At 38.0% G+C, this 26920-nt stretch overlaps 1 protein-coding gene across 10 annotated transcripts in view; it reads right to left on the reverse strand.

Annotated features, from left to right (window-relative positions):
- ST7L (suppression of tumorigenicity 7 like) overlaps positions 1 to 26920 on the reverse strand; it is a 147031-nt gene that overhangs the window by 63982 nt on the left and 56129 nt on the right. For 9 of the 10 annotated variants that reach the window (XR_004960849.1, XM_036271850.1, XM_036271858.1 and 6 more), the window contains 2 exons: positions 7974 to 8124; positions 3094 to 3186 (listed from right to left, as the gene is read on the reverse strand). Coding sequence is in view for 9 of the 10 variants with exons in the window: in XM_036271850.1 (XP_036127743.1) it covers positions 3094 to 3186; positions 7974 to 8124 (244 nt within the window). In the remaining variant the exon portion in view is untranslated. The remainder of the gene's footprint in view (positions 1 to 3093; positions 3187 to 7973; positions 8125 to 26920) is intronic. The other variant, XM_036271852.1, reaches the window with a different exon arrangement.

Here is a 26920-nt window from a genome sequence, read left to right on the forward strand (position 1 = left end):
CAACAATCTTTCTAATGATTTGGGGGCATTATTTTAGGCTAAGTGTATTAGCCTAATATAATACACTCTTCAATACTGATGTTCCATAATTAAAAATGTGTTCCTTTTCCTTAAAGATCCTTGTTCCCATTAAAATGGAAAAATGAGAACAACTACCACCACCATCCTAAGAAAGAAAATAAAATTTCTCACCAATGACCTGCTAATTGCCAAAGTCAACAGATTCTTCTCAGTAACTATGCACCTTACTTAATATCTCAGATACTCCTCCTCATTTGGAAATATTTTCCTCCTTTTAGTTTCTAGGATATCAAGTTCTGGTTCTTGTCCTGTCTGACTACTCCTTCACTGAATCTTCCAGATTCCTAATCAGCCACCCATTCCTTAGACATGGTTGTGCCCTCATAGTTCCACCCTTACTTTACTTCTCTCTATACAGTTTCCCTTAGTGATCTCATTCATGCCTAGAAAATTATGATTATGTAATAAAATATTTCATTTTAAATGAACATGTGTATGTGTATATGTGGAGGAGATGTAATACATACAACATAGTCAAAGCCTGAACTTACTTACTTACCCCACTCCTATTCCCAACCTTTTCCTTGCGCTAGATTTAGGAATCATCCCTGACCTTGGGGAGCTAGGCATTCTCCATTCCAGCTTCCTTATAATCTAGTCCATACATACAGCACTTAACACACTGTTTATCAGTCTTTCCATTACCCTGTGAGCATCTTAGGAGTTCAGAGGAGGCTTAGGACGAAAAGGTATTCGTAGTTAACATTTCTATTGAGTACTTACAATGTATCTGGCATGTTTATAAGAAAAAGTTAATAAACATGATTAATTCAAATAATATTTCTTGAAAATCAATTTTTATGGTGAACATTAGAGTGATACATAGAGACACAATAAACAGAATCCTGGCCTTCAAGTTTAAAATCTAGAGGGGAGAGATTAAGAAGTACACAAAGTACTTTGGTAGTTCAAAGAAAGAAGAGATACCGTATCTCAGAGCATGGAGGAAATGAAAAGATCTGGAAGAAAAATATCAATAAACTCAGCTTCTACAATCTCTCCTAAATTTTCAGTTGTCTGTTTGAACTTTTCAGCTCATCAAGTTTGATGCTTGTGAAACTGCAACTTTTGCCCTGGCCGGTTAGAGCGTCAGCCTGTGGTCCAGAGAGACCAGGGTTTGGTTCCCACTAAGGGCACGTACCTCAGCTGCAGTTTGTCCCAGGCCCTGGTTGGGTTGTGTGGGTAGGAGCCACTCGAAGTGTCCCTTTCACGTCGATGTTTCTCTCTCTCTCTCTTTTCCTCTCTATCCCTCCCACTCTATCTGAACAAAAAATGGGAAAATGTCCTCGGGTGAGGATAAAAAAAAAAAAAAGAAACTGCAACTATCATCCTTAGACTTTAATTCCAATGGCCCCAGAATTGTAAAAACTGTGGCACAGTTTATATCATATAAGGAAACATGGTACTAGTGTTTACTGAACTTCTGATTTATTGGTTAAATCATAAAAAGAAAAGTTAAACAGAAATTTAACAGTTCACAGAGAAAAATAGTGAGTGGACGATAGGGAGCTGAGACAAAAAAATACAGACTATTCATCTGAGAAGGCTGGCTTCCTGAAAGCAGGAACGAGACAAAAACACTCTCAGCAATCATAACCTGACATATTTCTGGTTCTCCTAACTTTTCGACTGCTTTTTTAAAATTGGGAAGTGTAGTCCATCCAACTTCATTTTTCTTTGCAAAGACTGTTTTGCCTATTCTGGGTCCTTTACTTTTCCCTATAAATGTTGGGATCAGCTTGTCAATTTTTGAAAAATCCCTGCAGGGATTTTGGTAGGGATTGTATTAAATCTATAGATCAATTTGGAGAAAATTGCCATATAAATCATGTTGGGTCTTCCACTCCATAAACATGGAATGTCTCTCCATTTATTCAGATTTTCTTCAATTTCTCTCAACAATATTTTGCAGTTTTTAGTACATAAGTCTTGTATTTCTTTTGTTAAATTTATTCTTAAATTGTTTTTTTTATGTTTTGATTAGAATTGATTTAAAATTTCATTTTTGGATTGTTCATTGATAATATATAAATCTGTAATTGAGTTTTGTATGTTGATATTATATTGTGCAACCTTGATGAACTTGTTTATTAGTTCTAATAGTATTTTTATAAAGTGCTTAGAATTTCCTACATAGAAAATCATGTCATCTGTGAATAAAGACAGGTTTACTTCTTTCTTTCCAATATGAATTTTGGAAATTCAGTATTTCTTTTTCTTGCTTGATTGCACTGACCAGACACTCCAGTACAATGCTGAGTAGAGTGGTGAGAAAAGACATCCTTGCCTTATTCCTGATCTTAGAGAGAGCATTCAGTCTTTCACCATTAATTATGGTGTTAGCTGTGGGTTTTTCGTAGATTATCTTTATCAGGTTGAGAAAGTCCCTTTTATTGCTAGTTTGTTCAGAATTTTATTATGAGTGAGGTTGGATTTCTGTCAAATACTTTGTTGAATCTACTGCCCTTTATTCTATTAATATGGTACATTACATTTTCAGATGTTAAACCAATTTTGCATTTGTGAGGCAAATTCCACTTGGTCATGTGTATATCCTTTTTATATGTTGTTGGATTACATTTGCTAATGTTTAGTTGAAGATATGTATGTCTATATTCACAAGTTTTCTTTTCTTGTAATGTCTTTGTCTGGATTTGGTATCAGGGTAATACTGGTATCACAGAATGAGTTGGGAAGTGTTCTTTCTTCCTTTATTTTCTGGAAAGAATTTGTGAAAAATTGATATTATTTCTTTCTTAAATGTTTGTAAGATGCCTGCTCTTTTTATTATCTTTAATCTTTGTGTCCTCCATTACATCTAGCACAGGGTTTTACCCCAAGGGGTATATTTGGGAATGAACTGTATTATGCAAGTATATCCAAGAAATGGCTAAAATAGTATTTAAACAATATCCTAATGTTCAACCAAAGGTACTTTGAAAATGGGAGAATATTGTGAAAAACAATCTCATAACTACTTTCAAGTTTAGGAAAACCAGAATATTTACTTACTAGGTAATAACTCTCTATCAGCAGTCTCTGTGCAGCTGGGATAAGGGTGAAATAGGTGGCCTTTCTCTAATGGGTATGGAATCATTCTAAAAGCTGAGAAAAGAAAATATATATGTTGATGTTCATTTCAGACTCATTTTCACCTTATGCTACTTATCAAAACTATTTTTGAGACATTTTAATAAAATTTTCACATAACATTTTATTTTTTTTTAAAGACTTGTTTTTGATGAAAGAAACAAGATAAGCAAAATAATGAATAAAAGGAAGAATATGGTTTATTTAGAGAATAGTGAATGGTCAGGCTGGAATAAAACTAAAGCAAAATGGAGATAGACTCATAGATAGAGATCAGGCTGACAGCTCGGGGAGAGTCTGGGAGGGTGGAAGGATTGAGTAAAGAAGAAAAAAAAGAAAAAGAACTCACAGACATGTACAACAGTGTGGTGATTACGGAGGTGGAGGTGGTGGAGTGTATATGGGGAATAAATGGTGATGGAAAAATAAAATAAAAACTAAAGGGAGTACTAAACGATAAGACTGGCTGGGCGCTTCTTGCCTCAGCCTCTTCATTATGAACACAATAGATTTTACTCTTTGGGTATGAATTCCACTTCTTACAGTAATCTTCATAAAATTGCAAAATGTATAACTGTTATAGCCATACTGTTGGCAACTTCGAAGAGTCCTCAATGTCTCCTAACTTCACATGTGAGATGCCACCAAAATTTTCTGTGAGCAGAGCTTAATTTAGATTAGGGTCACCAAAGTATAACCCTCTGGCCATACCTGGCCCACTATCAGTTTTTGTAAATATAGTTTTATTAGAATACAGTCATGCTTTTTCATTTACATATTACATACATAAGGCTGCTTTCATGCTACAAGATTGGGTAGCTGTGATAGAGCCCATGGCCAGCAAAGATGAAATATTTACTATCTGGCCCTCTGTGGAAAAAGTTTACCCACCCCTGATCTAGACTGTCACCAACTCTTACAGACTTTTTAAAGAAGGATTTCTTCCTGATCTACTCAACCAACTAAGTGCTTATCAAAATAATAAGGTTTTTGCTTTTCCTTCAGTGCTTGGTTCTATAAACTTTTATCAAAATGTGATTTTGTTTTGCCACAATAAAAAGTAGTGATTTGTCCAAAGTCCTAGAGAAAATCAGCGATAACACTAGAAAATCATCCATTAAGATGAATATTCATGAAACACAGTATAAGTCGTATACTTATTGAAAACCTCCTATGTGCCAAGAAGAATGCTAGGCATTGAAGATACACACAAGGTGAATGAAATATATTACCTCGTTTTGAGGAGCTATAGACTACTAGAAAAAAGGGAAAAATAAAGTCTAATAACCCAAAGACATTCAGTTCCTCAGTTTTAGTTGTCCCAGTTTCATTAATCTGTATAATGTTAATATCAAGCACAGTGTCTGACCCTTAGCAAATGTTTAAGGCAAAGGTTCTTAAATTTTCTTGGTTCAGGACACGTGGTGTCCTTTCTGTATCAGTAATTGTCTCTAGCCTGAAAGAAGTATCTAACAATTCCATTTATTAGGTAGTGGATCCAAATAATTAAAAAACTTTTTCTTTATTGATTTTAGAGAGAGAGGAAGGGAGAGGGAGAGAGAGATAGAAACATCGATTGGCCGCCTCCTGCACGCCTCCCACTGGGGATCAGGCCCACAACCTGGGCATGTGCCCTGAACTGGGAATGGAACCAGCGACCTCTTAGTACATGGGCTAAATACTTTTAAAAGTTTATGTTCTAACAATTTAACAGTGATTTGAAAAATACACATAAATAAAAAGAAATTTTAATTTTTAAATAACCATCATTTCTTACTAATGGGATATATAAGTCTGTTGGGCATTGCACAACTTCTCAAACCTTGGAATGAGATTGGATAGCACTAGCCTCATTTCCTGTTCCACACTGATTTTTGTGTGGTACTTCTTTTAATCACAGCAACAAACAAAAGCCCAGCTTTGCAAAGCTATGACATAGAAAAAATAGAGACTGAAGAGCCATCTCATTGTGAAACCATGAACTATCTAAAGTAATAGTTTGAATGGTGTCTGACAGAAACTGATATTGCTGTGTTTCTGTTGAAAATTTAAAGTACCCTGTGCCACTCTAGTGAATTTGCTGCAATGCCCCCAAGGTGCCTTGGTGCAAAGTTTGGGAACTGAAGGGGTTAACAAATTTTAGTGAATGAGCATTGACTTTTAAAATTTTTATTGATAGCAGAGGTGTACTTCCCAAGAGAATTATTATAAGAACCAACTAATAAAATATTTTAATTAAGTTTCTTCATTTTCTTAGTGATTTTAAGAAGTTACAAATGAGAGATTTGGTAGTTAGTTGAAAAACAGACCAATTCTCCAAAGAAGATAAACACATGGCCAATAAACACATTAAGAGATGTTCAACATCACTAATAATAGGAGTATGCAGATCAAAACCACCATTATATACTACTTCATACCTATCGGAATGGCTATGATTAAAAAAACAAAACAGAAAATAAGTGTGGTGAGGACATAGAGAAAGTTAAATACTTGTGCATTGCTAGTGGAATGTAAAATGGTGCAACTGCTATAGAAAATAGCATGGTGGTTCCTCAAAAAATTAAACACAGAGCACTGGCTGGTTTGACTCAGCAGTTAGAGTGTCAGCCTGCAGACCGAAGGATCTGAGGTTCGATTCCCAGTCAAGGGCATGTACCTGGGTTGCAGGTTTGATCCCAGGCCCCAGTCGGGGTGGGGTGGGAGGCAACCAATAGATAGGTCTCTCTTACATTTCTCTCTCTCTCCCCATACCCCCTCCTTGCCTTCCACTCTATCTAAAAATTGATGGAAAAATATCCTAGGGTAAGGATTAACACACACACACACACACACACACACAAATTAAACATAGAATTATATGCCCCAAAGAATTGAAAGCAGGAAATCTGCAGATATTTGTACACTCATGTTCACAGCAGTATTATTCACAATAGTCAAAAGGTGGAAACAACTTAAATACCCACCGATAGATGAATGCATAAGTACAATGTTGTATATACACATATAATGGTATCTTATTCAGCCTTAAAAAGAAATGAAATTCTGACATAAGCTATAACATTATGCTAAGTGAAATAAGCCAGACATAAAAGGACACATATTAGCCCTGGCCAGTTTGGCTCAGTAGTTAGAGCATCGGCCCCTGGACCACAGAGTCCCAGGTTCGATTCCTGCTAAGGGTACATACCTCAGTTGCAGTTTGTCTCTGGCCCTGGCTGGGGTTGTGTGGATGGCAGCCAGTCAATGTGTCTCTCTCACATCGATGTTTCTCTCTCTCTCTCTTCCTCCCTCTTTCTCTCCAACTCTATCTGAAGATAAATGCAAAAATGTCCTTGGGTGAGGATAAAAAAAGGACACATATGATTCTAGTACTATATGAGATACCTAGAGTAGTCAAACTCAGAGACAGAAAGTAGAATGATTACTGGGGCCTAGGGAGAAGGGAAGAATAGGGAGTTACTGTTAATGGGTATATAGCTGTACAACCATGTAATGTACAAAAAGCCACTGAACTGTACATTTCCAAATGGTTAAAATGGTAATGTTAAATATATTTTACCACAATTAAAAATTTTTAAGAATAGAGTTGATATTAGTTGTGATGAAAACTGCCCTGCCTGGTTGTCTCAGTGGTTAAAGCGTCAGCCTGTGGATGAAGAGTCTTGGGTTTGATTTCTGGTCAAGGGCATGTACCTTGGTTGTGGGTTCAGTCCCTGGCCTCAGTTGGGGGTCTTGTGGGAGGCAACCAATCGACATGTCTCTCTCACTTCAATGTTTCTTTCTCTCTCTCTCTCTTTCTCTCTCTCTCTCTCTCTCTCTCTCTCCCCTTCCCTCCTTCCCACTCTATTTAAAAATCAGTGGAAAAATATCCTTGGGTGAGGATTAAAAAAAAAATTAGAACAATAGCTCAACCACATTAAAAAGCTCATAAACCAAGGATGATGAGTTATCATTTTCTTTCTTTTTTAAAAAAATATGTTTTTATTGCCCTGGCCGGATTGACTCAGTGGTTAGAGCGTCGGCCTGCAGTACAGAGAGACCTGGGTTCAGTTCCCGCTAAGGACAAGTACCTTGGTTGCAGTTTGTCCCCGGCCCTGGTTGGGTCGTGCGTGCAGGAGGCAGCCACTCAATGTGTCCCTTTCACGTTGATGTTTTTCTCTTTCTCTCCCTCCCTCCCACTCTATCTGAACAAAAAATGGAAAAACATCCTTGGGTAAGGATTAAAAATATATATATATTTATATATATATATGTTTTTATTGACTTTTTTAGAGAGAGAGATAGAAACATTCATGTGAAAGAGAAACAGCCATCTGCTGCCTCCTGCACACCCCCTATTAAAGATTGAGCCTGCAGCCCAGGCATATGCCCTGCCTGAATTGAACCAGGGCCTTTCAGTCCTTGGGATGACACTCATTCCACTGAGCCACACGGGCTAGGCTCAATTTCTTTCCTTACAAATATGCAATTTAAATGAATATATGGCAAAATACCATAGCAGTTTCTCATTCTGCTTTCCCTAAATGTGGCATCAATATAAGTACATTAAACATCTCTTCTACCAAGGAAGATATCAATGGGGGGGGAAAGGAGGGACATTTGTAATACTTTCAACAATAAAGATAAACTTTTTTAAAAAATCTCTTCTACCAATAAGCCAAATTAACACCACGAAGTTCACACTGAAACCAACCTGAACAACAAATCCTTAGAAAACTCAGACAATCTCACTTAAAAAGACTACCTGTGAATGCGAATAGTCAGACAGATCAGGGTTACTTCTGGAAAAGAATACTTACTGCCTTCCCATGTACACTGTAACAGATTAAGAGCACCTTCTATTCGCTTCCAGTGCTGAAGATGAAAGAAAGCATAAGCAACTGCTTCACTATCACCCCGTTTCTGAATGTGTTCTGGAGGTAAAATTAGACTTTTCATCTCTAGTAAATACTAGAAAAATAAAACACACACATATAAAACACATCACAGAAAAAAGAAAAGTTAAATTCAAACATCCACAAAAATGTAGATTCTAATTTTATCAAGTCAATTTTATTTCAAAATAAACATTAAGCTAGTTGAAATGACATTAAGGTCCCACTGATAAATGTGTATAAAATGCTTTATATGCAAATTCCGAGGACAAGAATATTCCCATAGGTAAAAATAAGATGATACATATGTGACCTTGCTCAACACAAAATGGAAACTCAAACTGAGGAAATAATGTGAGAGCAAATATTTATTTTTCCAAAAACGAATTAATTATAAAATTATAAAATACAGTTTTGGCACAACACTTTGTGGCAACATTTAATTATTTTTATCTCATTCCCATTTTTCAGGTGAAGGAATTTAATTATGAAGAAGTTCAATTAAATTACTATTTACTGAGAGCATGTTAGGGAATACCAAAACAACAACAACAATAAAAAACACTCTATTTTTTGGGAGCCTCCTAATGCAATGAGAGAGACAGATTTCTTAAGTTAGTAATTATAACCAGACTAAGTGTTTTATTAGAGGTATAAACAATGTAAATAGGAATATGGATAGGAACTATTAAATTTTTAATTTAGCCCTGGCCGGTTTGGCTCAGTGGTTGGAGCGTCGGCCTGCGGTACAGAGAGACCCGGGTTCGGTTCCCGCTAAGGGCATGTACCTCGGTTGCAGTTTGTCCCCGGCCCTGGTTGGTCGTGCGGGTGGCAGCCACTCGATGTGTCCCTTCACATCGATGTTTCTCTCTCTCTCTCTTCCTCTCTCTCCCTCCCGCTCTATCTGAATAAAAAATGGAAAAATGTCCTCGAGTGAGGATAAAAAAAAAAATTTTAGTTTTTTATAACAGCTTTATTGAGATAAAATTTAGATACTTCACAATTCACCCATTTAAAATACACAATTCAATGGTTTTTCATATATTCACAGATATGTGCAACCTTCACTGCAGTCACTTTACAACATTTTTATCTACAAAAAGAATCACATAATATATGGTCTTTTGTAACTGGTTTCTTTCACTTAGCAAAACATTTTCAAGGTATATCCACATTGCAGCATGTATCAGTACCTCATTCCTTTTTTGTGGCTGAATAATATTTCATTGTATGGATATAATACATTAGTTTATCCACTCATCATTTGATGGATATTTGGTAGATTTCACCTTTGGGCTATTTGAATAATGCTGGCAAAAATATTCGTGTACCAGTTTTTATGTGAATATCTGTTTTCATCTCTCTTGGGTATACACCTAGTAGTGGAATTGCTGGGTTATATGATAACTCTGTTTAAGAGGTATTAATTCTGCTTAAGAGGGTGAAAATAAACCTCTTGATGGAATTTTGGATTGGAGCTGATATATAAAGTTGGATGGAACGTGGATGAGCAGATTAGGGATGGGGTGGAAAAAAGACTAGGCAGACATGTTGAAAACACAGGGCCAATTTGAACAAAGGAATTGTGCCAAAAGTTAAGTGTGCTTGTTAAAGATATAGTCTATCAATTCTTATTCATAGATGAAATTAAATTCTATCTTAAATTCTTGAAGAAAATATTTGCCTTAATATTATAATCCATAACTAAAGCAGTATAATCATAGTTATTACACTAATCAAATGTACTAATTACATGAAAATGCAAAATTAATCACTTGTACATCATCTTTACTATTAAAGTGGTCAACTTAAAACAAAATCTTTTAAAATTTTAGTTAGCTAAATACTTCCTGCAAACGCTTCCCCTACTAAAACAGGTTTGAAATAACCTCTTTGGTTCTAAATAATTTGATACCAAATAATGTGATACCATAAGGTCCAAACCACATTAACTTCTGTTCTAAAATATAAAAAGAGAAACATTCCAGAGGTGTCTCAAAAGATATATTCTCACATTTCAAATTCTAAATTCCTCAGATTGTTACACAAACTAATGAGATAAACAACATAAATTAAGTAGTTGAATTTGTGAAAAACATTTTGTAAAACTGATATAAGCAGGAAGAATCTTAAAAACAAAATAGTGTAGTGGTTTCAAAATTTAAGCCTTAGGTAATTAACCAATATATATGTATATATCATATTACTATATCTAAAGTAATTTTTCTTATGAAATGTGTCTTTCCAACACTTACTGAGCTTAATGTCCATCTTTAATGACTCTTACTCCCACACCTCAATAAAGCTGAAATTAAAAATAAAAGAATAATTGCTCTTAGTCTTGATGTATCTGGCTCTCTCCTCAAAGTTTAAGAATGCAATCTGCTCATCAATTTACTTTAGCAGATGTCACAAGCTATGAGATTATTTACTAATCCAGTTTGGGGACTTAACATTTCCCATTCAGTTTCTTAAAGGAATGCAGCAGAGGTTGTGTCCTGGTCAAGCAAAGCCCATTTGCTGCCTGGTTGGGTTTTCTCCCCTTAGTGCCCTGGGCCTATATTCAGGAGGGTAATATTCTTTCTAATCCTCTCTAATCCTTGCCTATTTTTTTAAAACACAGTAAAAGATCACTCGCACCAGGCAGCTGTGGGAAAATGGACTCAAACAGCTGACCTCTGACATGACTCCTTATGCTCTTTGCAAGAGTGCAGAGCTTCTTCAGTAGGATGCAAAGAAAATGCGGCAATCACATTGAAATCTCCACCATAAAAAACAGTATCTCATTTTCAGAAGAAAACTGTATTATACTTAAACCAATCCATTTCTTTAAGATTCTGCCTCATTTTACAGATAGAGGAGACAAAATATACCAAATTATTTTCAATGAGTTTAGAAGCCTGAAGCTTTAAACTAGTCCTATCTGTGTAGCCACTTAGCAAATGGTAAGCAAAGATACTCGGTTAACAATTCAATAAAAATGTCAACTTATATGTCAAAAAAATACTTTTTGAACAGCAACTATACTGTATATTTTCACTGTTTAATAATCTAAGTGACAATTCAGATAGTAATCAAACTCACATGGCATGCTTTTTAGGAAATGCTATTTCAGGAGTTTATATTTACAAATCTTTGCTATTTAATCATTTAAAAACTCTTCCTTATGCTACCTTATTTTTATTATGATGTCTTACCTACTACCAAATGTCTTTTCCAATCTGACTTTAAAACAAAGCAAACCTTAATTTTCAGTTTCCAATAAGATAGTAAAATAAAATTTCACCCTCAAAATATTGGCAAAATTTTCAGTTCAAGGAAAATGTTATTTAAAGAAGGTAATTATAGAATTATGATGTATCTTCTTCACAAACTGTTACTCAGAAATTTCTGCTACCCAGCATAAGCTGTAAATTACCACACAATAGAAACCATTTCCTTCATATTCTACTGCAGCACCTAGCACATTAAACAACCCAGAGAGGCACCAAAATACTTAAAACTGACATGACCGGAAATATATCACTAAACTGTCCTCAAACTCATATTTCAGTTTCTACTTAAGGATAATTTCTAAATCTCTGGGCAAACTAAAAACAAAACAAAACCAAAACTAATTCTTCTACCCAGAGTTTACTTTTCTAAAAAGAAGACTATGAAAGGTTAAAAACTAGTTGGTTTTGTTTTGCCTTGGTCTTTTTTTCTGCTAACAAAAAATGCAAACACTGCTGAGTTACAATGTAGAAAAATAATACATTACAAAATTGGAGAATAAAAGAGTAAAGAAAATAAAGAAAATCTGATTTACGTTTGTCTGGATTTCTTTCAGTATAACACACTGACTCTATTTTTCTTAAAAACAGGATCAAACTTTATACAACTCACTTTTTACTTCCCAATACATCTTAAGAACACATTTCTTCCTGCTTCTATATAGGTCTAACTCACTATTTTTTCATTGTTGTATAGTATTCCATTAAAAGCTGAGTTATTTTGTAATGTAAGTTGAGAAATAAGGTCATGCTGAAATTGTACTACCATTATTAAAAGGTCAAAAATTATATAATTAAGCCCTGGCAGGTTTGGATCAGCAGTAAGAGTATCCAGGAGGTCATGTGTTCGAATCCCAGCCCTGTCGGGGTTGTGAGGAAGGCAACCAATCAATGTGTCTCTCTCACATCAATGTATTTTTTTTCTATCTCTCCCCCTCCCTCCCTCCCTTCCACTCCACCAAAAATCAATAAAAAAATATCCTCTGGTGAGGACTAAAAAAAAAAAAAAGATAATAATTAAGCAAAACATGAAAATAGTAAAGAAAGCCCTGGCCGGTTTGGCTCAGCGGTTAGAGCATCCGCCTGCGGTCCGGTGAGGCCCAGGTTCGGTTCCCGCTAAGGGCATGTACCTCGGTTGCCGTTTGTCCCCGGCCCTGGTTGGTCGTGCGGGTGGCAGCCACTCGATGTGTCCCTTTCACATCGATGTTTCCCTCTCTCTCTCTTCCTCTCTCTCCCTCCCACTCTGTCTGTACAAAAAATGGTAAAATGTCCTCGGATGAGGATTTAAAAAAAAAAAAAAGAAAATAGTAAAGTAAAAGTAAAATATATGATTCATTAAAAAAAATTTTTAATCCTCACTGAAGGATATTTTTCCACTTATCTTCAGACAGAGTGGGAGGGAGGGGGAGGGGGGAGAGAGAGAGAGAGAGAGAGAGAGAAACATTGATGAGAGAGAGAGAAACACTGATGTGAGAGAGATAAATTGATTGGCCACCTCCTGCACAATCCTGACCAGGGCTGGGGACCAAACCACAACCAAGGCACATGCCCTTGACCAGAATCGAACCCAAGACTCTTTGGTCTACAGGTCGACGCTCTAACCACTAAACCAAACCAGCCAGGGCATATGATTCATAAAATGTTATATGTAAAATTTGTAAGAATAGTAGCCCTGGCCAGTTTGGCTCAGCAGTTAGAGCCTCGGCCTGCAGTCCAGACAGACCCGGGTTCGGTTCCCGCTAAGGGCATTTACCTCGGTTGCAGTTTGTCCCCGGCCCTGGTTAGGTCGTGCGGGAGGCAGCCACTTGATGTGTCCCTTTCACATTGATGTTTCTCTCTCTCTCTCTCTCCACCTCTCTCTCCCTCCCACTCTATCTGAACAAAAAATGTCCTCGAGTGAGGATGAAAAAAAAAAAAAGAATAGTAAAGTAAAATATTTAAAATAATCAAAACTCATAAAAATAAGTAAAATGGCTTAAAAATTCCCCAAAACAATGGGATCCAAACTTTTACTTTCTTTAACTTAGATAGGCCTAATTGCAATGCAGATCCAAATTGAAGACATGTCTATTAACAAACATTTATTGAATGCCTGGTATGTGCTAGGCAGAGTATCAGACATCAAATGATGAGTAAGCCAATAGTCCTTTTTAAAAAGCCTACAGGGAACTAAGGGAGAGACATACACACAGACACAAAGAAAATATATGAATAAGGTACTGAAAGAACAAAGGAGAGAGAGCCATTACCTCTGTTTGGGAAAAGTGGGAAAGATACTTCTATAAAGGAGGCACCAGATGAGGGGATCTTGAAGAATGAGCAGAAACTTGATGGCAGAGAATAGATGGAGCATGTGTACAAAGGGTAGGGAGATATGATAAGACATGACCAATCCAGGAAGTAGTGATAAGGAATAAGGCAGATGTGGCAAGGAGGAAGGCTGGAGACAGATACTAGGCCCGCACTATGAAGGGCTTCTATATATGCAATACTTAAGGGATTGGTCTTTATCTTATAGGTGACAGGGAACAAGCAGAGCTCTTTTAGCAGAATAAGATTTGCTATTTAGGTAGATAACTTTGGCAATAACCAGAGTGGAGAGGGCTTGATGGCAGGGAGATCAGTGAGGAATTTGTTTTAATAGTCCAAGCAAGAGACGCTAAACATATCTACATGTTTGGAAATGCACAGAAAATGTCTGGCAATAAATAAACCAAACAGAAACAGTGGTTACTTGAGGGAAGTAGAATTGAGAGCAAAAGAACAGGGGAAATTTTACTTTACAAACTTTTGAGGGGGTCTGAATTTTTTTTTTTTTTTATCCTCACCCGAGGACATTTTTCCATTTTTTGTTCAGAGAGAGCGGGAGGGAGAGAGAGGAAGAGAGAGAGAGAGAAACATCGACGTGAAGGGACACGTCGAGTGACTGCCACCCGCACAACCAACCAGGGCCGGGGACAAACTGCAACCGAGGTATGTGCCCTTAGCGGGAACCGAACCCAGGTCTCTCTGTACCGCAGACCGACGCTCCAACCGGTGAGCCAAATAGGCCAGGGCATAACAATAATTTTTTAAAGACTAGGTAGTGAACGGGGGGAGGGATGGAGAGGGGGGTGCCAATGGGGTAAAAAAGGAGAAACATCTGTACCTTAAAATAATAATAATAATAATAATAAAATAAAGACTAGGTAGTGAAGGTGCAAGATGGTGACCATGGGGGTGGAGTAGATAGCTAGATCTGAAAGGCATTTCAAAGATTATAATACAAGTTGGTAATTTGGAAAGGGCAGAATAAAGGATAATGAGAAGAGGATGAATGAAGTCACAATTCAGAATGTCTAACTAAGGAAGAATAGGCAAGTTGAAGAAGAGACTTAAATTTTTAAAAATTCAGTTGGAGATACATTAAAGTGTCTGAAGTATCTAAAATTTTTCATAGCTAGATAGACATGCAAGTCTATAGATGAGGAAGCCAGAGTTAAAAGATACAGATTCAGAAATTATCAAGAAATAAACTATATTTGAAGACATAAACCAAGGCTGGCACCAAGTATGTCTGAATTTTTTACAGGACCTTCCATATTATCTCCAAATTACCTTATTATCTGGAATAAATCAGAAATTACTGGGGACAATTTTAGCTAGCATTAAACTATGGACAATATACTCAGATAATTACGCACGCCTCTTGCTTTTCACTAAAAATATAAAAAAATTAAAGCTACTTTGAAAGCTATAGTTAAAAGACAATAACAATGTATGGTCTGATGGTTTCTTTTATAACTCCAAAACCATACCTATGCTTATACTCAAATTCACTTTAATTTTGAATTGCTTTGATCTTTATAATTTATCTTTAGATTACATTGTTTCTACTACTTTGTAACTCTTACAACAGCTTTTGACCAAAAGCAATATAATTCTGACCTGAAGTAATGATAATGCTTTATAATCTTCCTCTTAAAAGCAGAGGTTAAAGAAAAATCTCTCTGAAGGCATCTGAAATTAAGGTACTTTGCTCTTGATCAGTCATGCACACCAAGAACCAATTTATCTCTGCAATTAGTTTTCTCAGTGCACATTCTATGAGATTGGACAGGCAGGCTGAATGCAAAATGTCCACATGGATGTGTATTAGGGAGAAGACTAGAGCCCGTTCCCACATAGAGAGTACACAACTGCTCTATGAATAAATGGAAAGAATACAGAATACTACCTAATAGCCTCAGGAGCAAAGGGAAAGTGATCTTATATTGAAAGGACAGGGAAGGGAGGCTAGAGAGGACATTTGCCACAGGACAACTCCATTCTACATCATCCTACAGAGCAGCATCTCAAGGGGTAAGCATTCCACTTCTCAACTCTTCCACCTAGGCCACAGTGCTTTATGTTTGAGTCACAGACTGCAACACTATTTCCACATTTCTCCTTTTACTACTGCTATGCCACTCAGAATCTCAATAAGATGCCTGATCACTCTTATCTTTTAAATATGCTACTATAATACAGGTAGTTTGGCCAATAAAATGTAAGCCAACTGCTTAGTATCTTCTATGGTGAAAGGGACAAGTGTCATCCTGTAGGCTTCAATTTCTGATCAACCAGATATGTAGAATGTCATACTAAGAACAACCACATCTATAGCAGATCACTAACATTCATGGATTTAATATTTTCAATTTCAAGCGTCTGTGCTATCTCTAAATGTTCATAATTTATAAAGCCATCTTTTTGCTAAGGCACAAATTTGAATCCTGTGCTCTGAAGCTTGTGTATACGTGATTAACTTACCTAATGAATAACCCTAGCTTACTCTTCAGCGTCCATATCTCAGGAGGTTCATGACCATCCCCATGTTTACATTACATGGGTGAAATACATGTTATGATGGTATTTTTAACTATGGAGATTCACAACGGTTCTGGATCATATTAATCAAGAACCCCAATGGCCTACTGTAATAAAAATGTTAAAGAATACCTTGTATAATAAAAGACAAACCTGAAAAATGTGCAAAGGACCTGAACAGACATTTATCCAAAAAAGATACACAAATGGACAATAAACATATTAAAAGATGTTCAACATCATTAGTCATTAAAGAAATGCAAACCAAAACCACAATGAGATACCACTTCATATTTCCTAGGATAACCATAATAAAAAGACGGACAATAACAAGTGTTGACATGAATGTAAATAAAATGGAGCCCTTGCCCTGGCCGGTTTGGCTCAGTGGTTAGAGCATTGGCCTATGGTCCAGAGAGATCCGGGTTCGGTTCCCACTAAGGGCATGTACCTCAGTTGTAGTTTATTCCCAGCCCTGGTTGGGTGGTGTGGGTGGCAACCACTCGATGTGTCCCTTTCACATTGATGTTTCTCACTCTTTCTCCCTCTCTCTCCTTCCCACTCTATCTGAACAAAAAATGGAAAAATGTCCTCAGGTGAGGATAAATAAATAAATAAATAAATAAATAAATAAAATGGAGCCCTCCCTCACACACTGCTGGTGGTGGGAATGTAAAATAGCACAGCCAGTTTGGCAAATGGCGTGGCAGTCTTTCCAAAAGTTACACATAGCCCAGCCGCTGTGGCTCAGTGTTGAGCATTGACCCATGCACCAAGAGGTCACCGGTTCGATTCCCAGTCAGGGCACATGCCTGGGTTTCTGGCCAAATCCCCAGGAGGGGGCATGCAGGAGGTGGCCAATGAATGTTCTCTCTCATTGATGTTTCTATCTCTCTCTTCCTGTCCCTTCCTCTCTATCTAAAATCAATTTAAAATTTTTTTTTAAGTTACACATATAATTACCATATAATCTGTCAATTCCGCTCCTAGGTATATACCCAAGAGAAGTTAAACCATGTGTTCACATAAAAACTTGCACATGAATATTCATAGCAGCATTATTCATAATAGTCAAATAGTGGAACCAACCCAATTGTCCATCAATTGATAAATGGAAAAACAAAATTCATACAATGGAATATTATTTAGACATAAAAAGAAGTGAAGTATTGATACATGCTAAATTATGCTAAGTGGAAGAAATCAAACACAGAAAGTCACATATTGTATGATACCAAATCCACAGAAACAGAAAGTAGATTAGTGGTTGCCAAGAATTGGGGGAAATAGAAATGGGGAGTGATTGATAATAGGTACAGAGTTTCTTTTTGGGACAATGAAATGTTCTAGAATTAGATAGTGGTGATGATTGTACAACCTTGTGAAAATACTAAAAACCACTGAAATGTGTACTTTAAATGGGTGAATTTTGTGATATGTGAATGAACTCAATTTAAAAAAAATAATACCTTCTAAAAAATTCCTTAATGGTGGGATAATAAAGAATATGAGACATTAGAATGACTGAAACAGGATGCTGTAGGATAATTAGATATGAGACATTTTCTACTGTAAAATTTTTAAAATCTGACAATTTCTATAGTAGCTGAAAGATGAACAATCTTTTCCTTGTTTGGTGACTAAAAAAATGTCTGCTGAACCAAAGCCATAGTTAGGTAATGAAGAACAAGTCAAAAACCATGAAAACAGCCCTGGCCGGTTTGGCTCAGCGGTTAGAGCGTCGGCCTGCGGTCCCAAGAGACCCGGGTTCGGTTCCCGCTAAGGGCATGTACCTCGGTTGCAGTTTGTCCCCGGCCCTGGTTGGTCGTGCGGGTGGCAGCCACTCGATGTGTCCCTTTCACATCGATGTTTCTCTCTCTCTCTCTGTTCCTCTCTCTCCCTCCCACTCTACCTGAACAAAAAGTGGAAAAATGTCCTCGGGTGAGGATAAAAAAAAAAAAAAAAAAAAAAAAAAAAAACCATGAAAACATGCTGTTCTCATTTTTAACTATTACTATTATAGTTATTGTACACTGAAATTCATTCAGTAGATTAAAAAAATCTGTATAGGCAATCAATGTTAATGAAATATCTAAAGCAAATTCATAGCCTGAAGAGATTTATGTGATCTTTCTCTATTGCACGGCTAATAGTTTCCAGCTTTAACAAATTGCTATGCTCTAGACCTACAGCCATTTCTGTTGTGGTTATGTGGAAAGTTGCCAAAAAAATGTTTCCTTCTAAAACAGCTTTATCCTTTGTCATTTTACTGGTAAGATTCATATAACACTGGACAAATTTGCATAATAAATTTGTAAGATAAGATTAAAACAAGATTTAGTATATATATTTAAATATCACTGTTCATTAGGTTGAATAAGTTATCACCCACAGTTGAGGTTTGAGGAAGGAAAGCCCTAAAGCCCTTAATTTTTGCTTGGTTGTAGCTGGGAGTAGAGACCATAACAGTAGAGCAAGAGAGTGAGAGAACCTTTACATACTTCATCATCATTTGTACAACCCTAACAAACACAGACAGCCGCAAATTACAAAGCTCTCCCAGTTCATATAACACTAATGTTTTTGAAGTGGGATATTATCCTGTTTGATAACAGCCAGCTTAAAAAGTCTATCCATGCCCGGCTGGTGTGGCTCAGTAGATGAGCGTCAACCATGCACCGAGAGGCCGCCGGTTCTATTCCTGGTCAGGGCACATGCCTAGGTTGTGGGCCCAATTCCCAGTGGGGAGCATGATGGAAGTGGCTAGTTGATGTTCTCTCTCATTGATGTTTCTACCTCTCTCTTCCTCTCTCTCTAAAAATCAATTTTAAAAAAAATGTCTATCCATAAGCAATAATGTAAAGTTATATTTAGCTGGATATTTTAATACAGTTGAACTGTCAACGGGCTGTGACAATAGTTGAAAGAAAAACACATAAATTTCTAGCTATAATTAAAAATGAGTTTAAAATATTAAAGTATATACACATTATATACTTTAAAAATATATACAATTAGCCCAGCCAGTGTGTTCAGCCAGTGGTTGAGCATCGACCCAGGCATCGAGAGGTCACCAGTTCGATTGCTGGTCAGGGCACATGCCCAGGTTTCAGGCTTGATCCCCAATATGGGGGAGGCAGCTGATTGATGTTTCTCTCTCGTTGATGTTTCTATCTCTCTTCCCCCTCTCCCTTCCTCTCTATCTAAAAAATCAATTTAAAAAAGTATATATCTATAGATATATATACAGATAGGTAGATAGATAAAGATATATATATATACACAATTAAATTATATAAACACTTAACAGTCTTATTGAGGTATACTTACTTATCACAAAATCACCATTCAATGATTTTTAGTAAATTTATACAGTTGTGACCATCACCACAAAAAGTTCCCTATTCCTGTTTGTAGTCAATCCCCACTCCCACCACCAGTCCCAGGGAACACTGATCTGTTGTTTGTGTCTATGGTTTTACCTGTTCTAGAAATTCCATATAAATAGAATCATACAATATGTTGACATAAAGTATTTGAAGTTCATCTATATTGTTGCATGTAATTATATTTTGTTCCATTTCAATGCTAAGACATGTTCCATTTTATGGGTATATCACAATTAATTAATCTATTCACCTGTCTTTGGATTGCTTCCAATTTTTTTTTTATCCTCACCCGAGGACATTTTTTTTATATATATATTTTGTTCAGATAGAATGGGAGGGGGAGAGAGAGAGAGAGAGAAACATCGATGTGAAAAGGACACATCGAGTGGTTGCCACCCACACAACCCAACCAGGACCAGGGACAAACTGCAACCGAGGTATGTGCCCTTAGCGGGAACCGAACCCAGGTCTCTCCAGACCACAGGCCAATGCTCTAACCGCTGAGCCAAACCGGCCAGGGTGGATTGTTTCCAATTTTTGACTCTTGCAAACAATTGTGTACAAGTCTTTGTATGGAAATATGTTTTCATTGCTCTTATGTAGATACCTTGGAATGGAACTGATGTGTCATATTAAAAGTACATATGTTTATCTACAAAACTGTTTTCCAAAGTTGCTGTACTATTTTACATGCAGAGCAGCAATGAATGAAGTTTCTCCACATTCCTGCCAATACTTGGTATTATCAGTCTTTGTGAGTATGGGAATTCTAGGGGTATAAAGTAAATCATATTGTGGTTTTAATTTGTATTTCTCAATGGCTGATAATGCTGAGTATCTTTTAATGTGTCTATTAGCTATGCATGTATTTTCTTTGGTAAAGTGACTATTTATATCCCTTGCCCATGTTGTTTTTAAAATCCAGGATATAGTGGAGAAATAGGAGGATGGTGGTGGGCAAGACCGGAGGGCGGGTGAGTGTGTGAGAGAGTGAGCGAGTGTGTGAGAGATTGTGAGTGGATGTGAAGGTGGACGACCAAACCCGAGCAGTGCAGAGCCACGGAGCAGAAGGTTCCTGTGCTGTGGACGAAGCAGCCGGCTACTGTGGTAAGTAGCCCTTCAGGGCACTTCTCCCTGCACAGTGGGGAGGTCCACCATTTTGGAAGATCCTGGGTCCTCCCTGGGAGGAGGCAGTGGGAGTGGCTAGGGCCCAGCAACCGGAGCCCACCAGCACACCTGGCACCATCGGACCAGTAGACACTCTGTGTCAACACAGACCAGTGCACAGTAATGGAGCTTCCAAGGTGCTGGTCGTGGAAGCCACAGACAGCCCAGAGCCCAGCACCATAGTAGCAGCCCGATCAGAGTCCAGATATACGCCCAGAAAGAGAGGCTGTGGAGGAGACATCCATCCCCAGGCAATAGAAGCACAGACCAGCAGCTGAGACCCATCCATAAAAACAGCAAAAGCTGAGAAGTTGAGCCTCACGGGGCAGCAGCACTCTCCAGCCACCAGTGGTGGGACCTGGGGCTCCACAGAGGCCTGTGAGGTCCAGTAGTTTACAAGAGCAGTGGGAAGCCTGAGCCTGAGAGAGACTGGTGCGATCTAGCTGCCTGCCCGCAGAAACTGCAGGGTGCAGGGGCACCAGAGAGGCCTGTGGGACCCAGCAGGGACTGCATGATCTAGTTACCCACAGGGCCTGTGAAGTGCTGAAGCACCAGAGAGGCCTGCGTGACCCAGCAAGAACTGCATGATCTATTTGCACATGGGACCTGTGGGGTGCTGAAGCACCAGAGAGGCCTGCACAACCCAGCAGGAACTGTGCCATCTAGTTACCCATGGGGCCTGTGGGGTGCTGAAGTACCAGAGAGGCCTGTGTGACCCAGCAGGGACTGTGCCATCCAGTTAGCTGTGGGACCTGTGGGGTGCTGAAGCACCAGAGAGGCCTGTGTGACTCAGCAGGGACTGCGCGATCCAGTTACCCACGGGGCCTGTGGGGTGCTGAAACACCAGAGAGGCCTGTGAGACCCAGCAGCCCATAACATAGGCATAGAGCCCAGTCCCCAAAAGGACTGTGCAATCCAGTTATCCGCGGGAGCTGCAGGGTGCAGGGGCACCAGGAAGGCCTGTGTGACCAGCTGCACACAAGATAGGCTTAGAGGATGTGAAAATGGAGGCGGAATGAATAGAAGCTACGCAGACGATCTCCCAGGACCAAAAGGGCATTACAACTAAAATAAAGACAAATCCTCGGAAAAAAGCAGCAGGACAGGACCATATAACCAGGGACACTGGTAGGATCTGCGGAGGTGCAAGAGGGTGGTGGGCTGGGAGCCCACGGACAGTAGCAGTCTTAGCTGTGAGCAACGCCCTTGGGGAATAAAGACCAAGCCCACTCCACAGTGCAGAGAGCCGGGACAGAGCGCTAAAATAGCCACGGCCACTCACCTGGGGGCTATGGCAGAGGGAGGGCAGACTGGGGTGGAACTCTGTGGGGACAACCGGGATTTGGAGGGCACTCATGAGTTTTTGCTAAGTTGTGGCCACAATGGACGGTGGCCAGTGTGCTCCTTCCCTGAGCTGTGGGGAAAAGAAGCAGCCCCCCCACCCCTCACCTCGGAGATTCAGCCTTTCCCAGGAGAGGCAAAAAAATGCAAATTTAGGCTCATTAATAACCAGCATCTATCCCACCCTCTAGAAATCCTCTTATGCAAAACACCAGGGCTACATTCCAAGGCACTGAGTAATTGAGACTACTAGCCACCAGAAAAAAGCCAGAGGATAACTGAACCTTTCCTGGGCTTGCAAATCTACCCAGAAAAGTAAGACTTGACAGTGTTTAACATGGGCCCACCCAGGCTCATCCAAACCCAGTAGACGGAGCCACAAACAGCAGAACACCAACACCTACAGGGAAAATTTGGCAGGCTCCAAAACCCACTGAGATAGCCAAAATGGTGAAACAAAGAAACAAATCCCAAATGAAAGAACAAGAGAACTTTATTGAAGATGAGATAAATGAAATGCAGTTAAGCAAATTATCAAAGGTAGAGTTCAGAGCCATGATCTTGAGGAAGCTCAACAGCATGAGTAAGGACATCAGCACCATGAGTAAAGATATAGAAACATTTAAAAACCAACCAAGTGGAAATGAAGAATGACATAGCAGAAATAAAGAACACACTGGAAGGACTAACCAGCAGAGTAGAGGAAGCTGAGGACCGGACCAGTGAATTAGAAGACAGGGTAGAAAAAAATCAACCAATCAGAAAACTAAAAGGAAAAAACAATGAAAGAACAGGAAGATAGCTTAAGAGAACTGTGGGACAACTGGAAACGCAATAATATTTGCATCATAGGAGTCCCCGGAGAGGAAAAAAAATGGGCAAGGGTTAGAGAATATATTTGAAAAAATAGTGACAGAAAACTTTCCTAACTTAGTGAAGGAAGAAGGCATTCAAGTTCAAGAAGCACAGAGAGCCCCAAGTAAGAAGAACCCAAACAGGCCCACACCAAGATACATAGTAATTAAAATTCCAAAAATTAAAAACAAAGAGAATCCTAAAGGCAGCAATAGATAAGCAAAAGGCTACCTACAAAGGAAACCCTATAAGGCTCTCAACTGACTTCTCAACAAAAACACTACAGGCCAGAAGGGAATGGCATGAAATAATCAAGGTCATGAAAAACAAGGATCTAAATCCAAGACTACTCTATCCAGCAAGGCTATCATTCAAAATAGAAGGTCAAGTAAAGAGCTTTCCAGACAAAAAAAGGCTAAGAAAATATATTAACACCAAACCAGCACTGCAAGATACGCTAAAAGGACTATTGTAATTAGTAGAAGAAATAGGAAGAAAAATGTAACCACACTAAACAAAAAATGACAATCAATAAGTACATATCAATTATCACCTTAAATGTGAATGGTTTGAATGCTCCAAAAAAAGACACAGAGTAGCTGACTGGATAAGAAAGCATGACTCACATATATGTTGTTTACCAGAGACCCACCTCACAACAAAAGACTCACATAGGTTGAAAGTGAAGGGATGGAAAAAAATCTTTCAAGCAAACGGAAAGGAAAAAATAGCTGGGGTAGCAATACTCATATCTGATAAAGTAGATTTCAAAATGAAGGACATAACTAGAGACAAAAAAGGCCATTACATAATATTGAAAGGATTTATCCAACAGGATGATATAACCTTGGTAAACATATATGTACCCAATATAGGAGCACCAACATATATTAAAAATCTTTTGGAGGACTTCAAAGGAGAAATCAACAGCAATACAATCATAGCAGGGGACTTCAATACCCCGCTGACATCACTGGACAGATCTTCTAGACAAAAAATTAACAAGGGAACAGAAACTCTAAAAGAAGTGCTAGATCAAATGGATTTAATAGATATCTACAGAGAATTATACCCTAAAACTACAGAATTCACATTCTTCTCAAGTGCACATGGGACATTCTCAAAGACAAACCACATGTTAGGGCACAAACTAAGTCTCTACAAGTTCAAGAACACTGAAATCATATCAAGCATCTTCTCAGATCACAATGGCATGAAACTAAAAATCAACTGCAACAAAAACATGCAAAGACATTTGAAAACATGGAGACTAAATAGCATGTTATTGAACAATGAAAGGGTTACCATGAAGATCAAGGAAGAAATTAAAAACATCCTGGAAACCAATGAAAATGAACAAACAGCAACACAAAATCTATGGGATGCAGCTAAAGCAGTTCTGAGAGGGAAGTTCACAGCACTATAGGCCTACCTCAAGAAACAAGAAAAATTTCTAATAGACTATCTAATCTCACAACTTAAAGAACTAGAAAGCGAACAAAAAGAAAACCCCAGAGCAAGTAGAAGGAAGGAAATAGTAAAGCTCAGAGCAGAAGTAAATGACATGGAGATCAAAAACAAAATTCAAAGGATCAATGAAACAAAGAGCTGGTTCTAAAAAAAGATATACAAGATTGATGGACCCTGAGCAAGACTCAGCAAGAAACAAAGAGAGAGAACCCAAATACACAAAATCAGAAATGAAAGAGGAGAAATAATAACTGACACCACAGAAATACAAAGGATTGTTAACAAATATTATGAACAATTATATGGCAACAAATTCCACAATCTAAGCGAAATGGACAAATTTCTAGAAACACATAGTCTCCCAAAACTAAACCAAAAAGAGATAGAAAACTTGAACAGACCAATAACAACAAAAGAAATCAAAGATGTAATCAAGACTCTCTCAACAAACAAAAGCCCAGGCCCGGACGGCTTCATGGGGGAATTTTACTGAATATTCAAAGAACTAATACCCATTCTCCTCAAACTATTACAAAAAATTCAAGAAAAAGAAAGACGTCCAAACTCGTTCTATGAGGCCAGCATAATTCTAATTCCAAAACCAGAAAAAGACACTACAAAGAAAGAAAACTACAGACCAATATCCCTGATGAACATAGATGCCAAAATCCTGAACAAAATACTAACAAATTGAATCCAGCCAATACATCAAAAAAATTATTCACCATGACCGAGTGGGATTCATCCCAGGAATGCAAAGCTGATACAATATTTGCAAATCAATAAATGTGATACACCACATAAACAAAATGAAAGATAAAAATCATATGATTATATCAATAGATACTGAAAAAGCATTTGACAAAATCCAGCACCCATTTCTGATAAAAACGCTCAGCAATGTGGGAATAGAGGGATCATATCTCGACATAATAAAGGCCATTTATGAAAGACCTACAGCTAACATCATACTCAATGGGCAAAAATAAAAAGCATTTCCCTTAAGAACAGGAACAAGACAAGGCTGCCCACTTTCACCACTCTTATTTAACATAGTAATGGAAGTCTTAACCACAGCAATCAGACAGAAGAAAAAGTAAAAGGGATGAAAATGGGAAAGCAGAAAGTGAAACTGTCATTATTTGCAGATGACATGATACTATACGTAGAAAACCCCAGAAACTCCATTAAAAATTTACTAGACTTAATAAATAAATTTGGCAAAGTAGCAGGATACAAAATTAATATCAAGAAATCGACTGGCATTCTTTTTTTTTTTTTTATCCTCACCCGAGGACATTTTTCCATTTTTTACTCAGATAGAGCGGGAAGGAGAGAGAGGAAGAGAGAGAAACATCGATGTGAAAGGGACACATCGAGTGGCCGCCACCCACAAGACCCAACCAGGGCCAGGGACAACCTGTAGCCAAGGTACATGCCCTTAGCGGGAACCGAACCCGGGTCTCTGTGGACCGCAGACTGATGCTCTAACCGCTGAGCCATACTGGCCAGGGCTCGACTGGCATTCTTATACACCAATGATGAACTCACAAAAAGAGAAACTAAAAAAAAAATCCAATTTACCATCACGGCAAAAAAATTAAGATACCTAGGAATAAACTTAACCAAAGAAATAAAGGACCTATTCACAGAAAACTACAAGTCATTGAAAAAAGAAACAGAGGAAGATATAAAAAAGTGGAAGCACATACCTTGTTCATGGATTGGAAGAATTAACATCATTAAAATGTCCATATTACCCAAAGCAATCTATAGATTCAATGCAATCCCCATCAAAATACCAACGACATATTTCACAGAACTAGAACAAATACTTCGAAGTTCATATGGAACCAAAAAAGACCTCGAATGGCCACAGCAAACTTGAAAAAGAAGAGCAAAGTAGGACGGATCACATTACCAGATTTCAGGTTATGCTACAAAGCCACTGTAATCAAAACAGTCTGCCACTGGCACAAGAACAGGCATATAGACCAGTGGAACAGAACAGAGAACCCAGAAATGGACCCAAGACAATATGCTCAATTAATATTTGGCAAAGGTGGCAAGAGCATACAGTGGAGTAAAGACAGCCTCTTTAATAAATGGTGCTGGGAAAATTGGACAGCTACATGCAAAAAAATGAAACTAGACCATCAACTTACACTATACACAAGAATAAACTCAAAATGGATAAAAGACTTAAATGTGACTCATGAATCCATAAAAATCCTAGAAGAAACTGCAGGCAGCAAAATTTCAGACATCACATGCAGCAGAATTTTCACTGATACATCACCTAAGGCAACAGAAACAAAGGAGAAAATGAACACATGGGACTACATCAAACTCAAAAGCTTCTGCACAGCAAAAGAAACAACCATCAAAATGAAAAGGCAACCCACTGTACGGGAGAACATAATTGTCAATGATATATCAGATAAGGGGTTACTTTCCAATATACATAGAGCTCTCATACAACTCAACAAAAAAAAGACAAAGAACCCAATTAAAAAATGGGCAGAGGAAC

This window comes from Molossus molossus, unplaced genomic scaffold (genome assembly GCF_014108415.1).
Source record: "Molossus molossus isolate mMolMol1 unplaced genomic scaffold, mMolMol1.p scaffold_m16_p_20, whole genome shotgun sequence".
Taxonomy (NCBI): Eukaryota; Metazoa; Chordata; class Mammalia; order Chiroptera; family Molossidae; genus Molossus; species Molossus molossus.